This window comes from Mesoplodon mirus (assembly GCF_964341445.2).
Source record: "Mesoplodon mirus genome assembly, chromosome: 18".
NCBI classification, from domain to species: Eukaryota; Metazoa; Chordata; class Mammalia; order Artiodactyla; family Ziphiidae; genus Mesoplodon; species Mesoplodon mirus.
Window position 1 is genome coordinate 27,278,947 of NC_138994.1, and position 26,895 is coordinate 27,305,841.

Below are 26,895 nucleotides of genomic sequence, written 5' to 3' on the forward strand. Positions count from 1 at the left end.
CTCTCAACCACTGCGCCACCAGGGAAGCCCGGTACACTTTTGTTTTAATTATGCAGTTGGCTCTCTTGCGTTGATTTACATTTTATTTATAAAGCTCCACTGCTTTGGATTATGATGTGTTTACAAGGCTACACAGATAATCTGGAAGGGAAAATGAAGAAATACAAATGACAGAAAATATTTTATAATAATAAAATTTTCTTGGCAAGCAGCAACCTTTTCTCAAAGTCAGTCTTTTAATATAATTGGCTTGCTTCATAAATATGGATTTTTTGTTTTTTCATATCTTTATTGATTAGTAAGCATATTAAATGACTTGGGAGGAATCTCACTCTCTTCAAGAAATAATTTGAAATTATTGATCCAGAATGCTGACAGTTCTCAAAAATGGGTCAGGAAAATCAAAGTAATAGATGGAAAAACAATCTCAATTTTAGCTCTTGATATAACTTTTCTTAAATTTAGGGTTCTTTTTTATAATTTAAGTTACTAAAACAGATGGTGGAAGGTCCATCAAGATATTTATTTTATGTATTTAAAGCATTTTACTTTGCTGTTTTGAATTCCATTCATTCTGGAATTTAGGAGAATTTACCTCTTTATGAAAGAAATGATTCAACGTAGAAAGTGATTGCTGACCTTGGCTTCCAGTTTTCTTCTCAATAGACTTAGTCTCTCTTCTAATGCTTCTTGCATACTCAGTAATTGTATAAGTTTTAGAGAAAAATGCAAGTCTGGCTGAATATTAAGCACAGTACACTAAATAAAGCTTTTTTCCTTTGCAGAATATTTTACATGTGTGTCCCATAGATTCATCAGAGATTCTAGTTTTGGATAAAGGCAAGTACATTTAAAGACAATACAACATCCCTGTCTATGACATTGGCATTCAAATGAGAAGTGAATTTGGTTCAGGACAGTTCTTGAACTGCTTAGCATTTAGGTTATTTTAGGTCAACTCTTTGGGAAATTCAATTAGAGTATTTATTGAATGGTTTTAGTGAGCTGATTGGTTGTCATGTCATGTCATAGATGATATAAAACATGACTCCTATTTATAAAATAGTTGTGTTGGTCAGATAAGGCATCTTACATGATGTATTTAATCCAAGATAATGGATGAGTAAGAGGCAGATCATTGTCTAGGAAGTAATTTTGGTTTTGAGAGAGGCATTCTTAGGGAAATAGGCCTTGAAGTGTTCATTTAGAGCTGGGCAGGATTGAGGTCCGGAGAGAGGAGGGAAAGGATATTTGGGTAGAGGGAAGGGCATTGGCAGAGCCTCAGAGGCCTGACGGTTCCTGGGGCCTGTGTGGGAATGGTGGGAAAGTTGGGTTGCAGTCAGCCTGTGGGTGGCCTGGACGTTGGGTAATGAGCGTGGCCGTCAGTTTATGGGCGCCCTCTCTAGAGTGGTGTGTAACTTGCTTCCTCCCTGAAGAAGTGTGACACGCTTGTGCTAGCTGCAGTGTCTTCCCCACAGCTGTGCTGTCCATTGAGGAGAAAGGGGCCTGCTCTGCCATGGCTTCCTTACTCCTCAGGGTATGGCGTGTGAGTTATTTTAATAATGTATCAATCTGCCTTTTCTTTCTTTTGTCACAATGCATTTACTTTCTAAGGTGGTCTTGTTTTCAGGGTAATAATTGGGTTTCCACAGGGAAAATAATAATGTGTGAGGCAAATTATTGACTTAAAAAATGAATCTCTAATATTTTTCTAGTAGTTCTTCTTTTGTTTAAATTTTTGTTTCGTTAGTTATGTAAAGAAACTTATGGATAGTAATTTCTGCTCAGGTGGATAGTGGTACTGTTTAGCACAGCTCATTGGTCTTCTGAAACCTTTACAAATGCAGTCTGATTCATTCCAGCCAAGTTAATTATGAGGTACATCATTTTTTTCCCTTAATGGAGACAAATGTAAAAGACAGAGATACAGAAATCATCTTCCGTTTAGATTGAAGAAATTTTAGTTACTACTCTTTGTTCCTGCTATTTGATCACAGTTTATTTTTATTTTTTGAAGTCTGTCTCTAATCAAATAAGATTTAATGTTTTAGAAGTAATAGAGGACCATGACTAAACTAATAAGAAAAGTTAATTTAAGGACAAGAATGGATTTTTAAAAACATAAAAGTACATTTCATGACTTGATTTCAAGATGATCTGGTGGTATCCTTATACTGTCGCAGAAGGAAGTCCACAGTGGGACGAGAATGATGCTTACAAATCAGCACCCTTATTATCTATTACTGAACATGTCTTAGTCCAGGCCAGTCTGCCTACCACCTCTGTGGAACACTGTTGATTTCATTTTTCTTCCAGTATTTACTTTTGGTCCTGGACCAATTATCTAGCTGTGATGGGATTCTTCAAAAGTATCCTACATTTTGTACTTAGTGAACTAGTGATTGTTCTGTTTGCAGACATTCTTTCTGAGGCTCTACTCTTGCCTCGAAAACCTACATTTGCAGAAAGGGAAATGTATAGGTTCTCCTTTTCAATGTATTTATTTTTATTTATTTTTTATTTATTTTTGTCTGTGTTGGGTCTTCGTTTCTGTGCAAGGGCCTTCTCTAGTTGCGGCGAGCGGGGGACACTCCTCATCATGGTGCGTGGGCCTCTCACTGCCGTGGCCCCTCTTGTTGTGGAGCACAGGCTCTAGATGCGCATGCTCAGTAGTTGTGGCCCACGGGCCCAGTTGCCCCGTGGCATGTGGGATCCTCCCATTCCAGGTCTCGAACCCGTGTCCCCCCCATCGGCAGGCAGACTCTCAACCACTGCGCCACCAGGGAAGCCCAGGTTTTCCTTTTATTAACAAACTTATCCTTCTTTATTTCTTTCCAGTTTTTAAAAACCGTGTCCATTGTGACATTGAGATTCATATTTAAACATAATTTTAAAATTTTATTCTTAAAATTATCATACAGTAAAACTAACCTTTTTCTTTTATCCTGTTAATTTAACACGTGTAGTTTGTGCAACCATCACTACAATCAGAATACAGAATAATATTATCACCCCCCAGAATTCCCTGATGCTTTCCTTTTACAGTTAACTCTCCCCATCCTATAACCTCTGCAACCACTGACCTTTTCTCCATCCCTATAGTTTTGTCTTTTTGAGAATGTCCTATACATGGAATCATACATGTAAGCTTTTGAGACTGGGTTGTTTTACTCTGTCTTTGAGATTCATCTAAGTTATTGCATGTATTGAAAGTTTATTCCTTTTTATTACTGAGTAGTTTTCCATTGTCACTCATTAAAGGACATTTGCGTTGTTTCCAATTTTTAACATTTAGGAATAGAGCTGCTGTAAACATTTGTGTACAGACTTTTGTGCAAACATAGTTTTCATTTCTCTATCTCTAGGGTAGCTGTCTCTGGGGAGAGGGGATTGCTGGGTGATATAGTGAGTATATTTTTAACTTTATAAGAAACTGTCAACCCTTTTTCCAGAGTGTCTGTACCATTTTATATTCTCCCACTAGCAATGTACGAGAATTCCACCTATTCCACATCACTGACACTATCAGTGATTTTAATTTAGCCATTCTAATAGGTACGTGGTAATATCTTATCATTGTTTTTTTTTTTTTTTTTTTTTTTTTTTGCGGTATGCGGGCCTCTCACTGTTGTGGCCTCCCCCGTTGCGGAGCACAGGCTCCGGACGCGCAGGCCCAACGGCCATGGCTCACGGGCCCAGCTGCTCCGCGGCATATGGGATCCTCCCAGACCGGGGCACGAACCCGTATCCCCTGCATCGGCAGGCGGACTCTCAACCACTGCGCCACCAGGGAGGCCCTTATCATTGTTTTAATTTGCATTTCTCTGATGACTAATGCCATTGGACATCTTTTCATGTGCTTATTTGCCATCATTAGATCCTCTTGGTGGAGTGCCATTGAAATCTTTTGCCTAGCTTTTAATTGGGTTGTTTTCTTACTGTTGAGTTTTGAGAATTCTTTATATATTTGGATACAAATCCTTTTTCAGGTATGTGATTTGCCATTGGTTTTTTCTCAGTCTTTAGCTTGGCTTCGTATCCTTCTAACATAATAGTGTCTTTCAAAGAGGAGAAAGGTTTAATTTTGAGAAAGTCCAGTTCATAATTTTTTTTCTTTTTTATATTATAGTAAGATGGGTAGATTTTAAAATAAGTTTCTGTTCTATTAAAGTGGTGAAAAGTAACTTAGTGATGGGAATGTCCTCATAAAGTTGACTTTGTGGAAGGTGCAAATGTTATTTTCTGGAAAGGTAGTACTAATTAATATACCTCTTAGTCTTGGGAACATCTAGGACTTTTGTTTAACCAAAGGATGCAATTGGTTGAGGTTTGTGAGGGTTTTCACACTTTTTAAAAAAATGATGATCACTAATGTGGTTAAATATGTATACTTTCAGAATGCAGAACTATGTAGGAATTAGTCCTTAAGACTCTTCCAGGGTTAAAAGAGTGGTATATTACATTCCCATTTGATGCTTTGGGGAGTGCCTGAGTTTGAGTTTCTGCTTCACTGGAACAGCATTAGAACTCTGAGTGTAGGTTCAGATTCAGTGTCATGGCTAAAAGCACGAGCTGCATCAGAATGTCTGCATTTGAATCCTGCCTTTTATTTACAGTGTAACTGTGGGTGAGTAACTTAACTTGTCTGTGCTTCAGTTTCCTTATCTGTTAGTGGGAATGATAATAATAACATCCACCTTGTAAGGTCATTATGAGGACTCAAGCAGATTACATAATATAGTCATTTCAACGGCCTCTGGCCCACAGGAAGCATTCAGCAAATGGCTCTTGTTATTATTCTTATTATTATTGCTGAAATAGCTTTATGATAAAATTGTTTAAACAAATGTTTTGGAATATTTTCAAGAGTCAGAATAACCACATATCACACTAAGTCATTTCTCTCCCATGCCCACTTTTTTCTCTTTGCACTTGTTATTATTAATCAATACCTGTGACCAGTGTTTTTAATAATCATGTATATATATACACTGTTTTACAAGCCAGCTATCAGTTCATTCCATTTTTCACATCCTGTGAGGTACTAATCAGATATACACATATACATCAGTTCGCTTCAGCTGCCTGAAATATCAACCTAAATTGGCTTAAGCTGGAAAGAAATTTGAGTTAGGCTCACCTAACTGCAAAGTCAGGCACAGCTAGCTGGATTCAGGGCTCAAGTAAAGTCATCAGGACTCAGGTTCTCCCCACGAGTCAACTCTGCCTTTTCCTGTATGGACTTCAGTTGTCGGAACTGTATGTTAGAAACTTGGCTGTAGCATATTCACCCCCTGTAGCCTGTCAGCGATTAGATTCAGCCAGAAAGAGCGCCTGTCTCTTTCCCAGAAGCCTCAGCAAAAGTCTCATGATGTCTCATTGGCTCTTATGGGGTCACATGTCTGACTTGGAGCCAATCGCTGTTTGAGGCTGTGAGACTGGGATTGGCCAGTTCTGGTCACGTGTCACCCGTGGCTCTTTGGCGGAGTCGAGCCCACCGGAGCCACGCTGACTGAGAGGCGGGGAGAGGTACCTACTCTGAGGGAATTTGTGGGCTTTTATTACCAGAAAAAGGGCTGGACGCTGGCTGGTCAAACGACTAATGTGCTGTTAGGCTCTTTTTGTAGATCGGCAACGGATCACAGGGGTTAATGGATTTGAATTAGACCGGATTTGAATTAGAACCTTGGTTACTGATTCCAGCTTTTTTGTCTCCAGGAATGCCGTTCCCCACAGGGGCAGGAGTTTGCAGAAAGTTAGTGTTGTGTATTCTTTTGGTGAAAGTCGGATAATGTTTAACAGGAAGAGAAAGAGTCAAGGCAAATAGGGGTGGCCTTCTCAATGGGTGGACGTGGTGCTTCTTCCCACACTGGTGGGTTTAAGCGACTCAGCGCCCTTCTCCGGGCCTTTCTGTCCCCGTGGCAGAGGCTGTACAAGACCCAGCTTGGTCAGTGTCTGTCCGCTACATGGCAGGGTTGCATGCTGTAGACACGGGTGTATCCGTGTATCCCGGCCAAGAGTGTTGGCTACATGGTGAGGTGTGTCTGGTGCTGGCGTCGTTTAGAGGTAGTTTCTAGATCTCTGTATTTTTTATAGTCCATTTTAGTGTGGCTTGAGACATTGTCTCACTTTGACTTCGGCTGGCAGTTTCTATTTTATGTTTTTCCAGAAGACGCTTGAACTTCTTCAGGAGTATGTGTAGCCAGGTCATGCTGTTTTCTGAAGAACCAGAGAAGGCAGTTACCAGAGACCTGCCTTGTATGGAGAGCTACGCTACAGAAGTACCCGCAGTGAGGTTCAGGGAGACCGCAGTTAGAAATGAACTGTTGGGACCTGATTAATTGTGGTAGGCATCTTCATATCCAGAGCTGAGGTGGGCACCTGAGCCTACATATCAGAGACATTAACTCTTGAAATTAAGTCACTTCCCCCCATAGCTCCCGGAGTTAGTAATTCTGTCCCTAATCTCTACTTCTGTGTTACTTTTATTGAGATATCCCTGGCTAATATGTTTGGTGATTAATGTTGATGGTAGGCTTTGTGATCTCCCCTCAGAGCCAGTTTTAGGGGTTAGCTTGTGTTTGTCAGTGATGTACAAGTACACTTGTTTCTCCAATGGCTATTGGAGAGCATAATCATTCTTATGATTGCATAATCATAACCATTATTATTTTACCGAGATGGTGAAAATGGGTGAAAATAATTCCTCTGTCAAGTAGATAAAGTAGTTACATAGCATGATATTTTATTTTCTAAAAATAGAGTGTTGTATGTTGAAATCTGTAAAGTGATTTCCACTTTGTATAAATTGAAAATATGGAATTTTAGTGAAATAACAATAGCTAACACTTACTGAGCACTCACTGTATGCCAGGCATTCTTTTAAGCACTTTACACGTATTATTTCGCTTAATTCTTAAGTGAAAATAAATAACCATAGGAGGTAGGTATTAGTTGTCTCCTTGCCATTTTAGAGGTGAGCAAGTTGAGATACTTGAGGCTAAGTCATTTGCTCCAGGTCACACAGCTGGTGAGTGACACAGTTGGTGAGTGACAGCTGGTGAGTTCTGAATGTAAGTCCTCTGGCTCCAAGCCTGTGCTTTGGATCACTATGCTGTGTTCTGTCCCTAGTAAAGATTTTAGCTCATGTGTTGTTAGTTTTTCTTTTCATTTTGCTTCTTTTTGTAATATTTTCTAGATGTGGGCTAGGAGTTTTATAGAGAAGATTTGCTAATTCTAGGACCTTTGGAATCCATGGATTTATCCATCTTCTGTTGCTGTTATTTGGCAAGCAAACACTCTATGCTTGTTTAGATCAGTAGGTGTCAACCAGGAATGATTTTGCCCCCCAGGGGACATTTGCTGATGTCTGGAGACAGACATCTTTAGTTGCCGTAAGTCAGGAGACCTGCTCCTGGCACCTAGTGGTCAGAGGCCAGGATGCTGCTGAAACATTTATGAAGCACAGGACAGCCTTCCGCAACAAAGAATTGTTCAGCCCAAAATGTCAATAGCATCAACTCTGGCCTATAGAATAAGTGACTGATGACCTTGTAATGCCATTCTGATCTCTAACGGGCAAAGTCACATTAGTAATGTAGAAATGATTACTTTTGATGTTTGTTTGATAATTGATTTCCCCAAATGAATGCATGTTTGTATAAGGGACATAAACAGCAACCATAACTTAAATATTGAAGTTCCCTTAAAGTAAACTGGGAATTATAGCCCACTGAGGGAGAGCTGAGGAAGTTTAAAGGGAGGCCATGTAATGCCTGAGGATACAATACTCTAAATATTTGTTGGATTACCTTGTGAATTACACAATTAGATTTCATTTTTTGTGTTGTATTAACTTGTCAAATGTATAAACATTTTAAATATCCTGTAATTTTTAAAACCGTGTTTTGGTATATTTTTAATTAAAAATTTCATACTGAGAAAAGTGGAGAATCTTACATTGTACCCCGTGTATGTACCACCCATATTTAACAAATGCTAACAAATACTGAAGTCCATTTTGAGCTCTTTCTCATCCCATCCCTTAGGTGTTTCTACATTTTTTATTATACCAAACATCTCAAAAGTTGAAGGGGCCTGGAACTCTTCCGTTGTCTGTCGTCAGGCCTCACTCACTGCTGCTGCCTTTTGTCTGCCTGTCAGCTTCTCCCCTCATCTTTCACTGCAGTATATAGGCGGTAGAGGGCGGAGCCAGGTTGTCTTTTCAAAGCTGGAAAGGCCAGGCCGAGAGTGGATGCGTAGGCTGGAGGGAGGCGGGAGGACAATAAGTATGGGTTTCCCCCAATGACTGAAAGCAGAGCGTTCCCATGAAACCTTTCATAAGCCGAAGTGGCGTAAAGCGAAGAAGCAGTGACCATAGGACACATCTTGCTAACGGATGCACAAAATAAATTGAGCTAAAGTACGGAAGCTCAGTGACAGTTCAAAGCTATGGTGGCTTGATGCTGAGGTGCTGAGTGTGGTTCCCAGGAAGGAGCTGGGTGGTGCCCCTTGCACCCGCTTTTGCAGCGCACAGTGCGAATTGCCTCTGTACGGGCTGCTGCACAACACGTGCCGGGCACTGTTCTCATTTTCCCCCCTTTTTTGTGAAAATAGATACCTCTTTGGATTTCTTTTGGTTGGGAAAACAGGCGCTAACGTGGGTCTTTCTTAAAAGCGAAGTGGCATAAATTGAGCTTTGGAAGGATGGAGGAGACCTGTACCTTGGGGCCGTTTGGTGAGGTAGAAAGTGGGGAGAGTGAGCGAGGGTGGGAAGAGGCAAGAAGAGCAGTCTCGGAACCAACAGAGATGGTGGTGGGAGGTCTGCAAGCGTGGTCCGCCGGAGCAATGTTGTGACTGTCAGGTCAGAGGATCTTAGGTCTTCTTTGCCCAGGATTGCTGCTCCCTGCATTATGAGTGGTATAGCTCAGGAGAGGCTGCGCTTGAATTCTCAATCTCTATTACTTGGACTGCTTAGTGGTCTGTTATTAATGGCAATGCCTGCTTATCACCAGTTGTTCACAGGACTTCTACATGATAGGTTCCTTCTTTTTTTTTTTTTTTTTTTTTTTTTTGACCACACCATGCCGCCTGCGGGATCTTAGTTCCCCGACTAGGGATCAAACCCTCTCCCCGCCCCTTTCCGCCGTGGAGGAAGCGCGGAGTCCCAACCACTGCACTGCCCGATAGGTTCCTCCTTTATTTAAACACCTCCCATCATGCTCCATTGCTATGGAATAAAGCCCTCACTTCCTGTGGCATTGGAGGGCATTCTTAGCTCCTTTCCCTCTTTCTCTGACACACCTGGAGTGTATCATGTGCTTTTTCTTGTCTTGGTGACTTCTTGTGCATTCTCTCTGATAAACTCCCCTGTGCTCTCCCTATCATCTCTGCACAGTGAACTTGTGTTCTTCTTTTGAGGGCAGCTCATGCCTTTCGGCAGATGGAAGGTATTTCTTGCTATTTTTCATTTGTGCTTTGCCTGTCTTGCTAGAGTCTGAGTTTCTTGAAAGCAGTGATGGCATGCTTCCTCTTTGCGTTTAGTGCTGCTAACACAGGGCCTGGCCTCAGGAAATGTTTGCTGAACTGAATTAATAGCCAGTTCGAACTTGCCCTTGAGCCAGTGTTTTGTACTGGTGGGAAAAATCCTACACGGTGTGGACTTTGATTCTCTGAAGTGTCAGTTACAGTATTGTAAGACGGAAGATAGGAGTCTGGGATAGGAAACAGTTTTGCACCTTCTGGTTTTTTTTTTTTTTTTTTTTTTTTTTTTGCGGTACGCGGGCCTCTCACTGTTGTGGCCTCTCCCGTTGCGCAGCACAGACTCCGGACGCGCAGGCACAGCAGCCATGGCTCATGGGCCCAGCCACTCTGCGGCATGTGGTATCTTCGTGAACCGGGACACAAACCCGTGTCCCCTGCATCGGCAGGCCGACTCTCAACCACTGCGCCACCAGGGAAGCCCATTTTTTATTTTTTTGCGGTACGCGGGCCTCTCACTGTTGTGGCCTCTCCTGTTGTGGAGCACAGGCGCCGGACGCGCAGGCTCAATGGCCATGGCTCACGGGCCCAGCCGCTCCACGGCATGTGGGATCTTCCCGGACTGGGGCACGAACCCGTGTCCCCTGCGTCGGCAGGCAGACTCTCAACCACTGCGCCACCAGGGAAGCCCGGTACGCTTTTGTTTTAATTATGCAGTTGGCTCTCTTGTGTTGATTTACATTTTATTGGTAAAGCTCCACTGCTTTGGATTATGATGTGTTTACAAGGCTACACAGATAATCTGGAAGGGAAAATGAAGAAATACAAATGACAGAAAATATTTTATAATAATAAAATTTTCTTGGCAAGCAGCAACCTTTTCTCAAAGTCAGTCTTTTAATATAATTTGCTTGCCTCATAAATATGGATTTTTTGTTTTTTCATATCTTTATTGATTAGTAAGCATATTAAATGACTTGGGAGGAATCTCACTCTCTTCAAGAAATAATTTGGAATTATTGATCCAGAATGCTGACAGTTCTCAAAAATGGGTCAGGAAAATCAAAGTAATAGATGGAAAAACAATCTCAATTTTAGCTCTTGATATAACTTTTCTTAAAGTTAGGGTTCTTTTTTATAATTTAAGTTACTAAAACAGATGGTGGAAGGTCCATCAAGATATTTATTTTATGTATTTAAAGCATTTTACTTTGCTGTATTGAATTCCATTCATTCTGGAATTTAGGAGAATTTACCTCTTTATGAAAGAGATGATTCAAAGTAGAAAATGATTGCTGACCTTCGCTTCCAGTTTTCTTCTCAATAGACTTAGTCTCTCTTCTAATGCTTCTTGCATACTCAGTAATTGTATAAGTTTTAGAGAAAAATGCAAGTCTGGCTGAATATTAAGCACAGTACACTAAATAAAGCTTTTTTCCTTTGCAGAATATTTTACATGTGTGTCCCATAGATTCATCAGAGATTCTAGTTTTGGATAAAGGCAAGTACATTTAAAGACAATACAACATCCCTGTCTATGACATTGGCATTCAAATGAGAAGTGAATTTGGTTCAGGACAGTTCTTGAACTGCTTAGCATTTAGGTTATTTTAGGTCAACTCTTTGGGAAATTCAATTAGAGTATTTATTGAATGGTTTTAGTGAGCTGATTGGTTGTCATGTCATGTCATAGATGATATAAAACATGACTCCTATTTATAAAATAGTTGTGTTGGTCAGATAAGGCATCTTACATGATGTATTTAATCCAAGATAATGGATGAGTAAGAGGCAGATCATTGTCTAGGAAGTAATTTTGGTTTTGAGAGAGGCATTCTTAGGGAAATAGGCCTTGAAGTGTTCATTTAGAGCTGGGCAGGATTGAGGTCCGGAGAGAGGAGGGAAAGGATATTTGGGTAGAGGGAAGGGCATTGGCAGAGCCTCAGAGGCCTGACGGTTCCTGGGGCCTGTGTGGGAATGGTGGGAAAGTTGGGTTGCAGTCAGCCTGTGGGTGGCCTGGACGTTGGGTAATGAGCGTGGCCGTCAGTTTATGGGCGCCCTCTCTAGAGTGGTGTGTAACTTGCTTCCTCCCTGAGGAAGTGTGACACGCTTGTGCTAGCTGCAGTGTCTTCCCCACAGCTGTGCTGTCCTTTGAGGAGAAGGGGGCCTGCTCTGCCATGGCTTCCTTACTCCTCAGGGTATGGCGTGTGAGTTATTTTAATAATGTATCAATCTGCCTTTTCTTTCTTTTGTCACAATGCATTTACTTTCTAACGTGGTCTTGTTTTCAGGGTAATAATTGGGTTTCCACAGGGAAAATAATAATGTGTGAGGCAAATTATTGACTTAAAAAATGAATCTCTAATATTTTTCTAGTAGTTCTTCTTTTGTTTAAATTTTTGTTTCGTTAGTTATGTAAAGAAACTTATGGATAGTAATTTCTGCTCAGGTGGATAGTGGTACTGTTTAGCACAGCTCATTGGTCTTCTGAAACCTTTGCAAATGCAGTCTGATTCATTCCAGCCAAGTTAATTATGAGGTACATCATTTTTTTCCCTTAATGGAGACAAATGTAAAAGACAGAGATACAGAAATCATCTTCAGTTTAGATTGAAGAAATTTTAGTTACTACTCTTTGTTCCTGCTATTTGATCACAGTTTATTTTTATTTTTTGAAGTCTGTCTCTAATCAAATAAGATTTAATGTTTTAGAAGTAATAGAGGACCATGACTAAACTAATAAGAAAAGTTAATTTAAGGACAAGAATGGATTTTTAAAAACATAAAAGTACATTTCATGACTTGATTTCAAGATGATCTGGTGGTATCCTTATACTGTCGCAGAAGGAAGTCCACAGTGGGACGAGAATGATGCTTACAAATCAGCACCCTTATTATCTATTACTGAACATGTCTTAGTCCAGGCCAGTCTGCCTACCACCTCTGTGGAACACTGTTGATTTCATTTTTCTTCCAGTATTTACTTTTGGTCCTGGACCAATTATCTAGCTGTGATGGGATTCTTCAAAAGTATCCTACATTTTGTACTTAGTGAACTAGTGATTGTTCTGTTTGCAGACATTCTTTCTGAGGCTCTACTCTTGCCTCGAAAACCTACATTTGCAGAAAGGGAAATGTATAGGTTCTCCTTTTCAATGTATTTATTTTTATTTATTTTTTATTTATTTTTGTCTGTGTTGGGTCTTCGTTTCTGTGCAAGGGCCTTCTCTAGTTGTGGCGAGCGGGGGCCACTCCTCATCATGGTGCGTGGGCCTCTCACTGCCGTGGCCCCTCTCGTTGCGGAGCACAGGCTCTAGATGCGCATGCTCAGTAGTTGTGGCTCACGGGCCCAGTTGCCCCGTGGCATGTGGGATCCTCCCATTCCAGGTCTCGAACCCGTGTCCCCCCCATCGGCAGGCAGACTCTCAACCACTGCGCCACCAGGGAAGCCCAGGTTTACCTTTTATTAACAAACTTATCCTTCTTTATTTCTTTCCAGTTTTTAAAAACCGTGTCCATTGTGACATTGAGATTCATATTTAAACATAATTTTAAAATTTTATTCTTAAAATTATCATACAGTAAAAGTAACTTTTTTCTTTTATCCTGTTAATTTAACACGTGTAGTTTGTGCAACCATCACTACAATCAGAATACAGAATAATATTATCACCCCCCAGAATTCCCTGATGCTATCCTTTTATAGTTAACTGTCCCCATCCTATAACCTCTGCAACCACTGACCTTTTCTCCATCCCTATAGTTTTGTCTTTTTGAGAATGTCCTATACATGGAATCATACATGTAAGCTTTTGAGACTGGGTTCTTTTGCTCTGTCTTTGAGATTCATCTAAGTTATTGCATGTATTGAAAGTTTATTCCTTTTTATTACTCAGTAGTTTTCCATTGTCACTCATTAAAGGACATTTGCGTTGTTTCCAATTTTTAACATTTAGGAATAGAGCTGCTGTAAACATTTGTGTACAGACTTTTGTGCAAACATAGTTTTCATTTCTCTATCTCTAGGGTAGCTGTCTCTGGGGAGAGGGGATTGCTGGATGGTATAGTGAGTATATTTTTAACTTTATAAGAAACTGTCAACCCTTTTTCCAGAGTGTCTGTACCATTTTATACTCTCCCACTAGCAATGTACGAGAATTCCACCTATTCCACATCACTGACACTATCAGTGATTTTAATTTAGCCATTCTAATAGGTATGTGGTAGTATCTTATCATGGTTTTAATTTGCATTTCTCTGATGACTAATGCCATTGGACATCTTTTCATGTGCTTATTTGCCATCATTAGATCCTCTTGGTGGAGTGCCATTGAAATCTTTTGCCTAGCTTTTAATTGGGTTGTTTTCTTACTGTTGAGTTTTGAGAATTCTTTATATATTTGGATGCAAATCCTTTTTCAGGTATGTGATTTGCCGTTGGTTTTTTCTCAGTCTTTAGCTTGGCTTCGTATCCTTCTAACATAATAGTGTCTTCCAAAGAGGAAAAAGGTTTAATTTTGAGAAAGTCCAGCCATAAATTGTTTTCTTTTTTATATTATACTAAGATGGGTAGATTTTAAAATAAGTTTCTGTTCTATAAAAGTGGTGAAAAGTAACTTAGTGATGGGAATGTCCTCATAAAGTTGACTTTGTGGAAGGTGCAAATGTTATTTTCTGGAAAGGTAGTACTAATTAATATACCTCTTAGTCTTGGGAACATCTAGGACTTTTGTTTAACCAAAGGATGCAATTGGTTGAGGTTTGTGAGGGTTTTCACACTTTTTAAAAAAATGATGATCACTAATGTGGTTAAATATGTATACTTTCATAATGCAGAACTATGTAGGAATTAGTCCTTAAGACTCTTCCAGGGTTAAAAGAGTGGTATATTACATTCCCATTTGATGCTTTGGGGAGTGCCTGAGTTTGAGTTTCTGCTTCACTGGAACAGCATTAGAACTCTGAGTGTAGGTTCAGATTCAGTGGCATGGCTAAAAGCACGAGCTGCATCAGAATGTCTGCATTTGAATCCTGCCTTTTATTTACAGTGTAACTGTGGGTGAGTAACTTAACTTGTCTGTGCTTCAGTTTCCTTATCTGTTAGTGGGAATGATAATAATAACATCCACCTTGTAAGGTCATTATGAGGACTCAAGCAGATTACATAATATAGTCATTTCAACGGCCTCTGGCCCGCAGGAAGCATTCAGCAAATGGCTCTTGTTATTATTCTTATTATTATTGCTGAAATAGCTTTATGATAAAATTGTTTAAACAAATGTTTTGGAATATTTTCAAGAGTCAGAATAACCACATATCACACTAAGTCATTTCTCTCCCATGCCCACTTTTTTCTCTTTGCACTTGTTATTATTAATCAATACCTGTGACCAGTGTTTTTAATAATCATGTATATATACACTGTTTTACAAGCCAGCTATCAGTTCATTCCATTTTTCACATCCTGTGAGGTACTAATCAGATATACACGTATACATCAGTTCGCTTCAGCTGCCTGAAATATCAACCTAAATTGGCTTAAGCTGGAAAGAAATTTGAGTTAGGCTCACCTAACTGCAAAGTCAGGCACAGCTAGCTGGATTCAGGGCTCAAGTAAAGTCATCAGGACTCAGGTTCTCCCCACGAGTCAACTCTGCCTTTTCCTGTATGGACTTCAGTTGTCGGAACTGTATGTTAGAAACTTGGCTGTAGCATATTCACCCCCTGTAGCCTGTCAGCGTTTAGATTCAGCCGGAAAGAGCGCCTGTCTCTTTCCCAGAAGCCTCAGCAAAAGTCTCATGATGTCTCATTGGCTCTTATGGGGTCACATGTCTGACTTGGAGCCAATCGCTGTTTGAGGCTGTGAGACTGGGATTGGCCAGTTCTGGTCACGTGTCACCCGTGGCTCTTTGGCGGAGTCGAGCCCACCGGAGCCACGCTGACTGAGAGGCGGGGAGAGGTACCTACTCTGAGGGACTTTGTGGGCTTTTATTACCAGAAAAAGGGCTGGACGCTGGCTGGTCAAACGACTAATGTGCTGTTAGGCTCTTTTTGTAGATCGGCAACGGATCACAGGGGTTAATGGATTTGAATTAGACCGGATTTGAATTAGAACCTTGGTTACTGATTCCAGCTTTTTTGTCTCCAGGAATGCCGTTCCCCACAGGGGCAGGAGTTTGCAGAAAGTTAGTGTTGTGTATTCTTTTGGTGAAAGTCGGATAATGTTTAACAGGAAGAGAAAGAGTCAAGGCAAATAGGGGTGGCCTTCTCAATGGGTGGACGTGGTGCTTCTTCCCACACTGGTGGGTTTAAGCGACTCAGCGCCCTTCTCCGGGCCTTTCTGTCCCCGTGGCAGAGGCTGTACAAGACCCAGCTTGGTCAGTGTCTGTCCGCTACATGGCAGGGTTGCATGCTGTAGACACGGGTGTATCCGTGTATCCCGGCCAAGAGTGTTGGCTACATGGTGAGGTGTGTCTGGTGCTGGCGTCGTTTAGAGGTAGTTTCTAGATCTCTGTATTTTTTATAGTCCATTTTAGTGTGGCTTGAGACATTGTCTCACTTTGACTTCGGCTGGCAGTTTCTATTTTATGTTTTTCCAGAAGACGCTTGAACTTCTTCAGGAATATGTGTAGCCAGGTCATGCTGTTTTCTGAAGAACCAGAGAAGGCAGTTACCAGAGACCTGCCTTGTATGGAGAGCTACGCTACAGAAGTACCCGCAGTGAGGTTCAGGGAGACTGCAGTTAGAAATGAACTGTTGGGACCTGATTAATTGTGGTAGGCATCTTCATATCCAGTGCTGAGGTGGGCACCTGAGCCTACATATCAGAGACATTAACTCTTGAAATTAAGTCAGTTCCCCCCATAGCTCCCGGAGTTAGTAATTCTGTCCCTAATCTCTACTTCTGTGTTACTTTTATTGAGATATCCCTGGCTAATATGTTTGGTGATTAATGTTGATGGTAGGCTTTGTGATCTCCCCTCAGAGCCAGTTTTAGGGGTTAGCTTGTGTTTGTCAGTGATGTACAAGTACACTTGTTTCTCCAATGGCTATTGGAGAGCATAATCATTCTTATGATTGCATAATCATAACCATTATTATTTTACCGAGATGGTGAAAATGGGTGAAAATAATTCCTCTGTCAAGTAGATAAAGTAGTTACATAGCATGATATTTTATTTTCTAAAACTAGAGTGTTGTATGTTGAAATCTGTAAAGTGATTTCCACTTTGTATAAATTGAAAATATGGAATTTTAGTGAAATAACAATAGCTAACACTTACTGAGCACTCACTGTATGCCAGGCATTCTTTTAAGCACTTTACACGTATTATTTCGCTTAATTCTTAAGAGAAAATAAATAACCATAGGAGGTAGGTATTAGTTGTCTCCTTGCCATTTTAGAGGTGAGCAAGTTGAGATACTTGAGGCTAAGTCATTTGCTCCAGGTCACACAGCTGGTGAGTGACACAGTTGGTGAGTGACAGCTGGTGAGTTCTGAATGTAAGTCCTCTGGCTCCAAGTCTGTGCTTTGGATCACTATGCTGTGTTCTGTCCCTAGTAAAGATTTTAGCTCATGTGTTGTTAGTTTTTCTTTTCATTTTGCTTCTTTTTGTAATATTTTCTAGATGTGGGCTAGGAGTTTTACAGAGAAGATTTGCTAATTCTAGGACCTTTGGAATCCATGGATTTATCCATCTTCTGTTGCTGTTATTTGGCAAGCAAACACGCTATGCTTGTTTATATCAGTAGGTGTCAACCAGGAATGATTTTGCCCCCCAGGGGACATTTGCTGATGTCTGGAGACAGACATCTTTAGTTGTCGTAAGTCAGGAGACGTGCTCCTGGCACCTAGTGGTCAGAGGCCAGGATGCTGCTGAAACATTTATGAAGCACAGGACAGCCTTCCGCAACAAAGAATTGTTCAGCCCAAAATGTCAATAGCATCAACTCTGGCCTATAGAATAAGTGACTGATGACCTTGTAATGCCATTCTGATCTCTAACGGGCAAAGTCACATTAGTAATGTAGAAATGATTACTTTTGATGTTTGTTTGATAATTGATTTCCCCAAATGAATGCATGTTTGTATAAGGGACATAAACAGCAACCATAACTTAAATATTGAAGTTCCCTTAAAGTAAACTGGGAATTATAGCCCACTGAGGGAGAGCTGAGGAAGTTTAAAGGGAGGCCATGTAATGCCTGAGGATACAATACTCTAAATATTTGTTGGATTACCTTGTGAATTACACAATTAGATTTCATTTTTTGTGTTGTATTAACTTGTCAAATGTATAAACATTTTAAATATCCTGTAATTTTTAAAACCGTGTTTTGGTATATTTTTAATTAAAAATTTCATACTGAGAAAAGTGGAGAATCTTACATTGTACCCCGTGTATGTACCACCCATATTTAACAAATGCTAACAAATACTGAAGTCCATTTTGAGCTCTTTCTCATCCCATCCCTTAGGTGTTTCTACATTTTTTATTATACCAAACATCTCAAAAGTTGAAGGGGCCTGGAACTCTTCCGTTGTCTGTCGTCAGGCCTCACTCACTGCTGCTGCCTTTTGTCTGCCTGTCAGCTTCTCCCCTCATCTTTCACTGCAGTATATAGGCGGTGGAGGGCGGAGCCAGGTTGTCTTTTCAAAGCTGGAAAGGCCAGGCCGAGAGTGGATGCGTAGGCTGGAGGGAGGCGGGAGGACAATAAGTATGGGTTTCCCCCAATGACTGAAAGCAGAGCGTTCCCATGAAACCTTTCATAAGCCGAAGTGGCGTAAAGCGAAGAAGCAGTGACCATAGGACACATCTTGCTAACGGATGCACAGAATAAATTGAGCTAAAGTACGGAAGCTCAGTGACAGTTCAAAGCTATGGTGGCTTGATGCTGAGGTGCTGAGTGTGGTTCCCAGGAAGGAGCTGGGTGGTGCCCCTTGCACCCGCTTTTGCAGCGCACAGTGCGAATTGCCTCTGTACGGGCTGCTGCACAACACGTGCCGGGCACTGTTCTCATTTTCCCCCCTTTTTTGTGAAAATAGATACCTCTTTGGATTTCTTTTGGTTGGGAAAACAGGCGCTAACGTGGGTCTTTCTTAAAAGCGAAGTGGCATAAATTGAGCTTTGGAAGGATGGAGGAGACCTGTACCTTGGGGCCGTTTGGTGAGGTAGAAAGTGGGGAGAGTGAGCGAGGGTGGGAAGAGGCAAGAAGAGCAGTCTCGGAACCAACAGAGATGGTGGTGGGAGGTCTGCAAGCGTGGTCCGCCGGAGCAATGTTGTGACTGTCAGGTCAGAGGATCTTAGGTCTTCTTTGCCCAGGATTGCTGCTCCCTGCATTATGAGTGGTATAGCTCAGGAGAGGCTGCGCTTGAATTCTCAATCTCTATTACTTGGACTGCTTAGTGGTTTGTTATTAATGGCAATGCCTGCTTATCACCAGTTGTTCACAGGACTTCTACATGATAGGTTCCTTTTTTTTTTTTTTTTTTTTTTTTTTTTGACCACACCATGCCGCCTGCGGGATCTTAGTTCCCCGACCAGGGATCAAACCCTCTCCCCGCCCCTTTCTGCCGTGGAGGAAGCGCGGAGTCCCAACCACTGCACTGCCCGATAGGTTCCTCCTTTATTTAAACACCTCCCATCATGCTCCATTGCTATGGAATAAAGCCCTCACTTCTTGTGGCATTGGAGGGCATTCTTAGCTCCTTTCCCACTTTCTCTGACACACCTGGAGTGTATCATGTGCTTTTTCTTGTCTTGGTGACTTCTTGTGCATTCTCTCTGATAAACTCCCCTGTGCTCTCCCTATCATCTCTGCACAGTGAACTTGTGTTCTTTTGAGGGCAGCTCATGCCTTTCGGCAGATGGAAGGTATTTCTTGCTATTTTTCATTTGTGCTTTGCCTGTCTTGCTAGAATCTGAGTTTCTTGAAAGCAGTGATGGCATGCTTCCTCTTTGCGTTTAGTGCTGCTAACACAGGGCCTGGCCTCAGGAAATGTTTGCTGAACTGAATTAATAGCCAGTTCGAACTTGCCCTTGAGCCAGTGTTTTGTACTGGTGGGAAAAATCCTACACGGTGTGGACTTTGATTCTCTGAAGTGTCAGTTACAGTATTGTAAGACGGAAGATAGGAGCCTGGGATAGGAAACAGTTTTGCACCTTCTGGTTTTTTTTTTTTTTTTTGCGGTACGCGGGCCTCTCACTGTTGTGGCCTCTCCCGTTGCGCAGCACAGACTCCGGACGCGCAGGCACAGCAGCCATGGCTCATGGGCCCAGCCACTCTGCGGCATGTGGTATCTTCGTGAACCGGGACACAAACCCGTGTCCCCTGCATCGGCAGGCGGACTCTCAAACACCGTGCCACCAGGGAAGCCCTAGATTTCTTTTGTTAATGCAGAGCCTTAGTTTACTACCCACACCCCCGATATTATTACCTCCTTTAATTATGTGTTCTTTGTAAATTTTAATTATTTATTTATTTGGTTGCACCGGGTCTTAGTTGCAGCATGTTGGCTCCTTAGTTGCGGCTCAAGGGCTCCCCAGTTGCAGCAGGCAGGCTCCTTTAGTTGCGGCTCGCAGGTTCCTGAACTGTGGCATGTGAACTCTTAGTTGCAGCATGCATGTGAGACCTAGTTCCCTGACCAGGGATCGAACCCGGGCTCCCTGCATTGGGAGCACAGAGTCTGAACCACTGCACCAGCAGGGAAGTTCCAATTATGTGTTCCTTTATTCATTGGCAGGTATACATAATTCTTATCTTTTTCCCCCTGTATTTTTATAAATACAGAAAAGTGAATAACATCTTAAAATAAAATGAAGGAAAGGCCTAATGTATCTGAGTTTTTCTCCGTAGCACGAAGGGAAATGTTTGCCAGCAAGAACTGTGGCAAGGTTATCCCAGATGTCAACTGTCTCTACTACCAGGGGCTCAGAGCCCTTCTGAAGCTTCCTAATTGTCCAGGACAGCTCCATTATGGCTCACCGTACAGGGCCTAGCCTCTCATGCGACACTCAACATTTAAAAATTAGTCTTCATTTCTCCTTCCCAGCAGGCAGCTTCAGTTGGAGAAAGTAACTTCATTTTCTTATGTACTCGTTCATTCACTCAGTCAACAGACCATCACTCCTCTATTATATGCCAAGATCTATGCTTGCTTCTGGTAACAAGGAAAGAATGGTTCCTTGTTATGGTTCCTTCAAGCACTTAAGGAGCTCATAAACTAGTGACAGAGGAAGATGCACAAACCAATCAATAAAGAATTAACAATGCTTTGACTTTCTTTGTATTATTTGAATTTTTATGACTATATTTATATACTACACCCTGTTCAAAGTGGAAATAGATATTTAAGAAAGAACTAGTGATGTAAAAAATCCACAGTAATATGTAAGTTATTTAGAGAGTTAAGACTGGCGATATTTGCACTCTCCAAGAAGCTTGTTCATGCAGATGAACCCCTACTTCTTTTGGTTGCTTTATTTACATTTATAGAGGTATAGGTATTCCCTCTTCTAACAGGGGTTAGTAACTTGGGGAGGGGGTGCTACAGATTAAGGTCCTGATTCAGTGGCAGGTCCATCTTACCTCCTCTTCAGGTCATATTGTCAAGCAGGAGCTACAGGATGAGACGAGTAAAACAGTTCACTTCCTTTGCTTACCCCCAGCCCCATGATAGGCTTCTGCTGGGCTTCCTTGGTTGCTTTCATCATCACTTTCACCACCAGAGGTCAGGGAACCTTCCGGTTAATCAGGGGCCCTGGAAATGATGCAGAAAAGTACTGACTTAAAAATAATAAATAACATTTATTTAGGGCTGACTGTGAGCTCATTGCTTAAAATGTCCTACTTAATCTTCACAACCACTCTAGGAAATTGGTATTGATAAATCTCAGGTATATCCAAAACAAGTCTCTATGTAGGATTGTGATATTTTTAGGACTTTTATGTCTTTAGGTTCGTCTTGGCACCAGACATAAGGCGGTTCAACATAATACGCTGGCCCTAAACAGCTCCAGATGCCAAGAATTGGCAAATCACTACTTTGGTTTCAATGGGTGGTCAAAAAGGATCATCAAAGTGAAGTCTGTAGATTTTCTTTGACTAACCAGACTCCTTTCAACATTGAACTCCTAGACTTTAGAGAGAAGAATAGAACAGGGCTATGGGGAGGAGATGTGAGAGCCTTCCACATGGAAGTATGTGAGCATTGGCCTGCCACCTAGAATTAGTGATAATCTCAATGACTTGGATGGCGGTGTCCATAATTTTCGCCAGTATTTGTATGGTATATGATAAAAAATAGTTGTCCATATCTAGTCATTCATTTGCAAGTCCCAACTTGATTTTGAAGCTATTGCATACCTAAACTATTACCTGGGATTGCTGGAGTTTCGTTTTTATTTCTAACAACAGGATATTTTGAAGCCTAGCCTTTAATTCATAATCCTAACAGCTTCAGGATCTTTCTAACCTTGAAGAAAGGGAAAATGAAGCTATTGTGACACGAATTCAGAAGCAAAGCCTGAAGTTCTTCCGTGCTTTAGAGGTGGTGTTGCCCTCCCATGAGTGCAGGAGTCCCGGAGTTGTCATGGCTGAGGAACCTTTGCATAAGTTGGAGGAAGGTCTGTTTTCCAGTATGTTTGTGTGTGGGGAGGTGAGGGAGTGGGATTTCTCTTTTTTCCTTTCTTTCTGAAACTCACCTTTTCAGACACATCATCGCTTTTCTAAGCCACTAAAGCCCTGGGCAGATTTTTTCTGCCTGACAATATAGGTTTTTATCTTAGGCAATACCTGACAGCACCTTAAACTTTAGAATTTGAGAACTGACCGCCTGCCAAGAAGCTTAGGAGGAAGGAAAATTAGTTAGTTTTTGTTGTGGTTGTTGTTAATAATTTGTTATGTGCTAAAATATTCCTTCAAATACAGATGTCTTCTGGCCTTCAGTTATCCCAAGAAAATCATTGTCTAAAGATTGAAATAAACCCTTGTGTAAATATTCAGTCCTTTGCCTCCTATAGAAGGGCCTGAGCAGAAAAAGTTAATGTAGATCCCTAGAAAGGGGATTCCAATTGGTACTGAGTTTTTTCCTAGAATCCATGGCACTTGGGCTTAGGGTTTTAACTCAGAGGCAGAGCTGTTAGTGAATGGAGTGGAGGAGGCTCCACCATCCACCTGAGTGGGTGATGGTTGAGGAGAGGCCAGATCATCTGCACTACCGCCAAATCTATGTCACTGTATGAATCCAGCCCTTTACGCACAGGAGAGCAGGGTCTGTAGCAGTGCAGCCTCAGCTTGTCCATTTGAAATCTGTGAGTAGTATGAGATTTGTGCACGTTCTTGGTTTGCATTTCCCATCGAGTGTTTTAGGAACTTCCAGAATAGCAGTCCAAATGTGCCATGCCAGGGTATACCTACAACAGAGACATTCACCCGTACCCCAGTGTTGTGCCTGCCCTTAATCACTAAGATAATGATCTAAGAATCACAGATGCATTTTTAGTTTTACACACATAACCTAGAAATCAGTTATGCAGACAGGCATTTTACATTCATCTGTTTTGGTTGGATTTAGGGTCATTATCATTCCTTATGGAAAGGAAGGTAACCCAGAAGCTTGCTATTCAGAAGGCTATGACAGATGCATTCCAGAAACTGCTGATTGTGGCTTTAGGTAAGACCTTTTTGATTGTCCTTGAAGTACTTCAGTTTCAGTGAGCAAGTAAAGTTACTTGAAAAGTTAATTGGATGAAAATAATGGTTAGCGAAAACATTACATATTCTTTCATTCACCAGGTGCTTTCACAGCAGCAGTCTTAAATTTGTTCTTTGTGGCATTTATGAGAAAAATGACAGCAAATATTATTGTCCCCAGTGTTTAGATGTAGAGTGACTTGCCACAGTTCCTACAGAAAGCGTTTGATCCCGTTCTTCCCCAATTGCTTGCTTATCTTCCAGAATAGTGCAGTGATGATAAGCCTTGGGCACCTGCGTTTGAGTCCTAACTTCGTCTCTTAGATTTTGTTGTTGTCGTTGTTGTTGCAATTTTAGGCTTTTCTAGCCAGAGGCATTGGAAGGTATTTAATATCTCTAAGCTGCAATTTCTTTATCTGCAAATAGGACTAGTAATACAGCTTATCACCTAATGGAGGCTATTGTAAGAGTAAATGAGATGATGAATGTAAAAAGCTTAGAACTATGCCTGAAACATAGTAAGCAGAGAAAATATATTGACTATTATTATTATCGTTTTTTTCTTGTTGAAGAGTTTATTAGATGATGTTTTTGAAATCAGTTTAATTTCAGTTTTCATTTCTGATATATTGGGTGAATATGATTCTTATATAATAATTGGCTACGTTTTTGTGAGCCTTGAAAGTGGTCATGCTATTGAATAGTGTTGATTGTGTTCCCTATCGAGTTATACAGTGGTGAGAATGTCACAGGCTGTGCCCAAAGGAAACTTTATGATGAGTAGATTCCCGGAACAGAATTGCTCCCCTGCTTCACAGCCCTGCAGGCTTAGAGAAAATCCGAGCAAAGTTGTCAGAGACCTTATTTGCTTGTAAGAGTTGACCCTGGATTGGTCTTGGCCTTCCAGCCTGGGCAGTCCTTCCAGTGAAGTTTGACTTCCCTGGTCATCAGGCAGAATCTCCATCAGCTGTCAACTCTGGGTAACAACCTTTAAGAACGAAACTAAATGTCTGGGTTGTTTGTCCCTAATATGCCAAGGTATTCCTTATATGTACTCCAAACTCCTTAGACCAAAAAGCCTGGTGGCTCTAGCTTGCCTTGAGGAAAGCTGAATTGTCCAAAAGGTACATGGGCTAGTTTCTGCCAGTAGAGTGTTCAAATGCTGTCTCTCTCTGTCTCTGTCTCCAAAGCTTTGTTCATTGTATCTGGTAGAAGTTTGGTCCCAAGGAGTAGGCCCTGGCCTTGCTTCTAATATGAAGTATCTATTATAGTCCAGTGGTATCTCTCCAGGTTTGAACTCATTTTGACCCCCACCTAATGCCTTCCTATTTCATTGTATTGTGATTGAACATTTTTGTTTCCACAGCTTTTAATTTCTATGTCATTATTCCTTAGTTCTTATTTCTAAGATCATAAAGGTTTTTGAACCAAAGTTGATACTTCTTATATATTTTTTCACAACTAATTATGATAAAAACTGGAGTGTCAGATGAGGGAACTTCTAGGAAAATGCTCTTATTTTCTGCTTTTAGAAATCAAAAGAATGTCTAATTATTGGGTGCTACCATTGTATACAGGAAGTTTTAGAGCAAGAAAACTTCTGCATTGATCCTTGTTAACTTTATTTCAGAAATTGGTAAAACAGCCGTGGCATATAGACTCTGTGAAGAGGTCACAGATGCTAGAACCAAAGAGGAACTACAGGATTTAATTCAAGTATGTGTATGTGGAGATACAAACTCAAGGGGTACACAGCCAGTGTAGCCATAATTCAAAACAAGCAGCAGGATTTGGAAGACTTTGGCATGTCTACTCAGCTCTGTCTTCCTTAGGAAAATGTGAAACTCTGAAACTGCTTTTGAGGCAGGGAATTTCTAGGACTTTTCCAAGTCCCGAGCCTTGTCTCTGGCCCATTATTTGAAGTTTGGAGAGCAGGATTGAGGGCCATCAGTGTACGTCTACAGTTGTGGACACAGGAGAAGACACAGGCCCTTTAGAACTCCCCTCAAATAGAATTGCAGGGATTTGGGAACAAAGTAACTATGGCCTTAAGTGTGATTATGCTACAGTGTTTTAAAACTATTCATGCCTTTCAAGTAAGGTATATTACCCAGATCTCAGCATCTCATATATATCTTGTGTTAAATATTTTGCCGAAGCACCTTTCTGTAAACCAATTATATGGATGCCTCGAATTAGGGATTAAGTTGTCAACGTAACTTCTAAAAGAAAACATTAATGTACTGTATATAGGATTTTTATTAAAAAGGAGCAAAAAATGTGTTTCATGTCATTGAGAGCTTATTTTGGGGCTAGTTTTCTGATTATTTAACTCACCCCAACGTTGCAAAGTTTGTTTTGAAGGGAAGAAAGTAGAGAAAGAAAAGGTGGTTATGTTCTGAAAAATGTAGAAATTTTGAAAGTTTTTCCTGTACAAAATAATTATTTTAATTCAATTGAAATCAGTCAAGGAAACTTCAAACGTATCCATGTTTGGACATTAAGAAGTCTAGCTTCCTGTGAAATGTGAGAGGAAAGGACTCCATATTGATAGTAAAGATTTCGGAAAACTGATTGTAACAACAGATCCATTCCTAAATGAGGCCAATCTTGGAATCAGTTCCATTGAGAAACCATTATGTGCCAGGCACTGGAAATAAGATGAAGCTCCTTCTCTCTTGGAGTTTAGGTGTTACAGGTGTACCAGACAATTAAAAAGGACTAAAATTAAATAGATTATGAAAAGGACTGTGAAGAAAGTAAACTGGGTGCTAGTTAGAGTATTTGGAGAAAACTACTTCACATGCTGACTTTAACATTCTAAGTGTCTTCTCCATGTCTGCACACAGGGTAGACCTCTGAAAAGTGACACAGTAGTTTTTTCTAGATTAATGGTTCTGTTGAGACAAGGTGGGATGGGGGAAGTTTTCCCATGCTAATATAAAGGGCCATTCGCTTGGTTTTAGACACTCTTTCCCAGAATGAATTGCTCACCTGCCCCAAACCCCTCCTACAGAAGTTCTGGAGTCATCACTGATTCAGTGGTAACCTCTGATGACAGAGTGGTGAATTAATAATGAGACGTGAATACTGAGAGTTTGGAGGAAATGGCAACAATTTAGAATAATTGTAAGGTGTGTTCCCCTCCCGCCACCCTGACTGGTGCTCATTTTGCAGGTCAGCTACTTTTCTTGTCAGCCCTGTAGCCAAAGGGAGGAAGAATGTCTCTCAGACTTCAGCTTCGAGGAGGAAGAGTTCAGATTGTCAGAACTGGACTAGCACTTTTGAATTTCCCAGAATGCCACATCCTGTGGTTTCCTCGGGAAGCTCTGCATCCTTCCCAACCCCCCTCCACCCCTGGGCTGCTGGAGTTTGGGGCCACTGGGGTCTGCAGCCCAAATCCCGCCTCATTGTTTGGGGCCTGGGAGGGCAGGGCGGGGTTGGGAAGGGGGCCCGGCAGGAGGTAATTGTCTCCTTTGCAAGGGGAAGGGTGGCTTGTGCCCTGGGGACTCTGGGAAAAAGGCTCACTCTGGTGGTGTGCATTGGATCTCCGCGGGAGCCTAATAAAGGTGGAGTAACTACAGATGTCATAAATAACGGGTGGGACGTTAGGTGGGGGAGGGGCGTGCGGTTGCTAACGGTTGCTAACGGTGAACCCTCACGTCGCAGCGCTGGCATAACGGTTCAGTTCGGCTCTGAAGGAGGATGTGGCTCTGGCTT

The 26,895-nt window shown here is 41.3% G+C and overlaps 1 protein-coding gene across 1 annotated transcript in view; it reads left to right on the forward strand.

Annotated features, from left to right (window-relative positions):
• The window catches only part of LOC309793380 (RAD52 motif-containing protein 1-like), a gene marked incomplete at its 5' end in the record, with an annotated part of 38,319 nt that extends 11,678 nt beyond the window's left edge, over nucleotides 1–26,641 (forward strand). The window contains 5 exons of the mRNA XM_082603850.1: nucleotides 21,439–21,561; nucleotides 21,938–22,106; nucleotides 23,057–23,155; nucleotides 24,806–24,891; nucleotides 26,353–26,641. Of these exons, the coding sequence (XP_082459976.1) occupies nucleotides 21,439–21,561; nucleotides 21,938–22,106; nucleotides 23,057–23,155; nucleotides 24,806–24,891; nucleotides 26,353–26,454 (579 nt within the window). The 3' untranslated portion in view covers nucleotides 26,455–26,641. The remainder of the gene's footprint in view (nucleotides 1–21,438; nucleotides 21,562–21,937; nucleotides 22,107–23,056; nucleotides 23,156–24,805; nucleotides 24,892–26,352) is intronic.
• Between the last annotated feature and the right edge of the window lie 254 nt (nucleotides 26,642–26,895).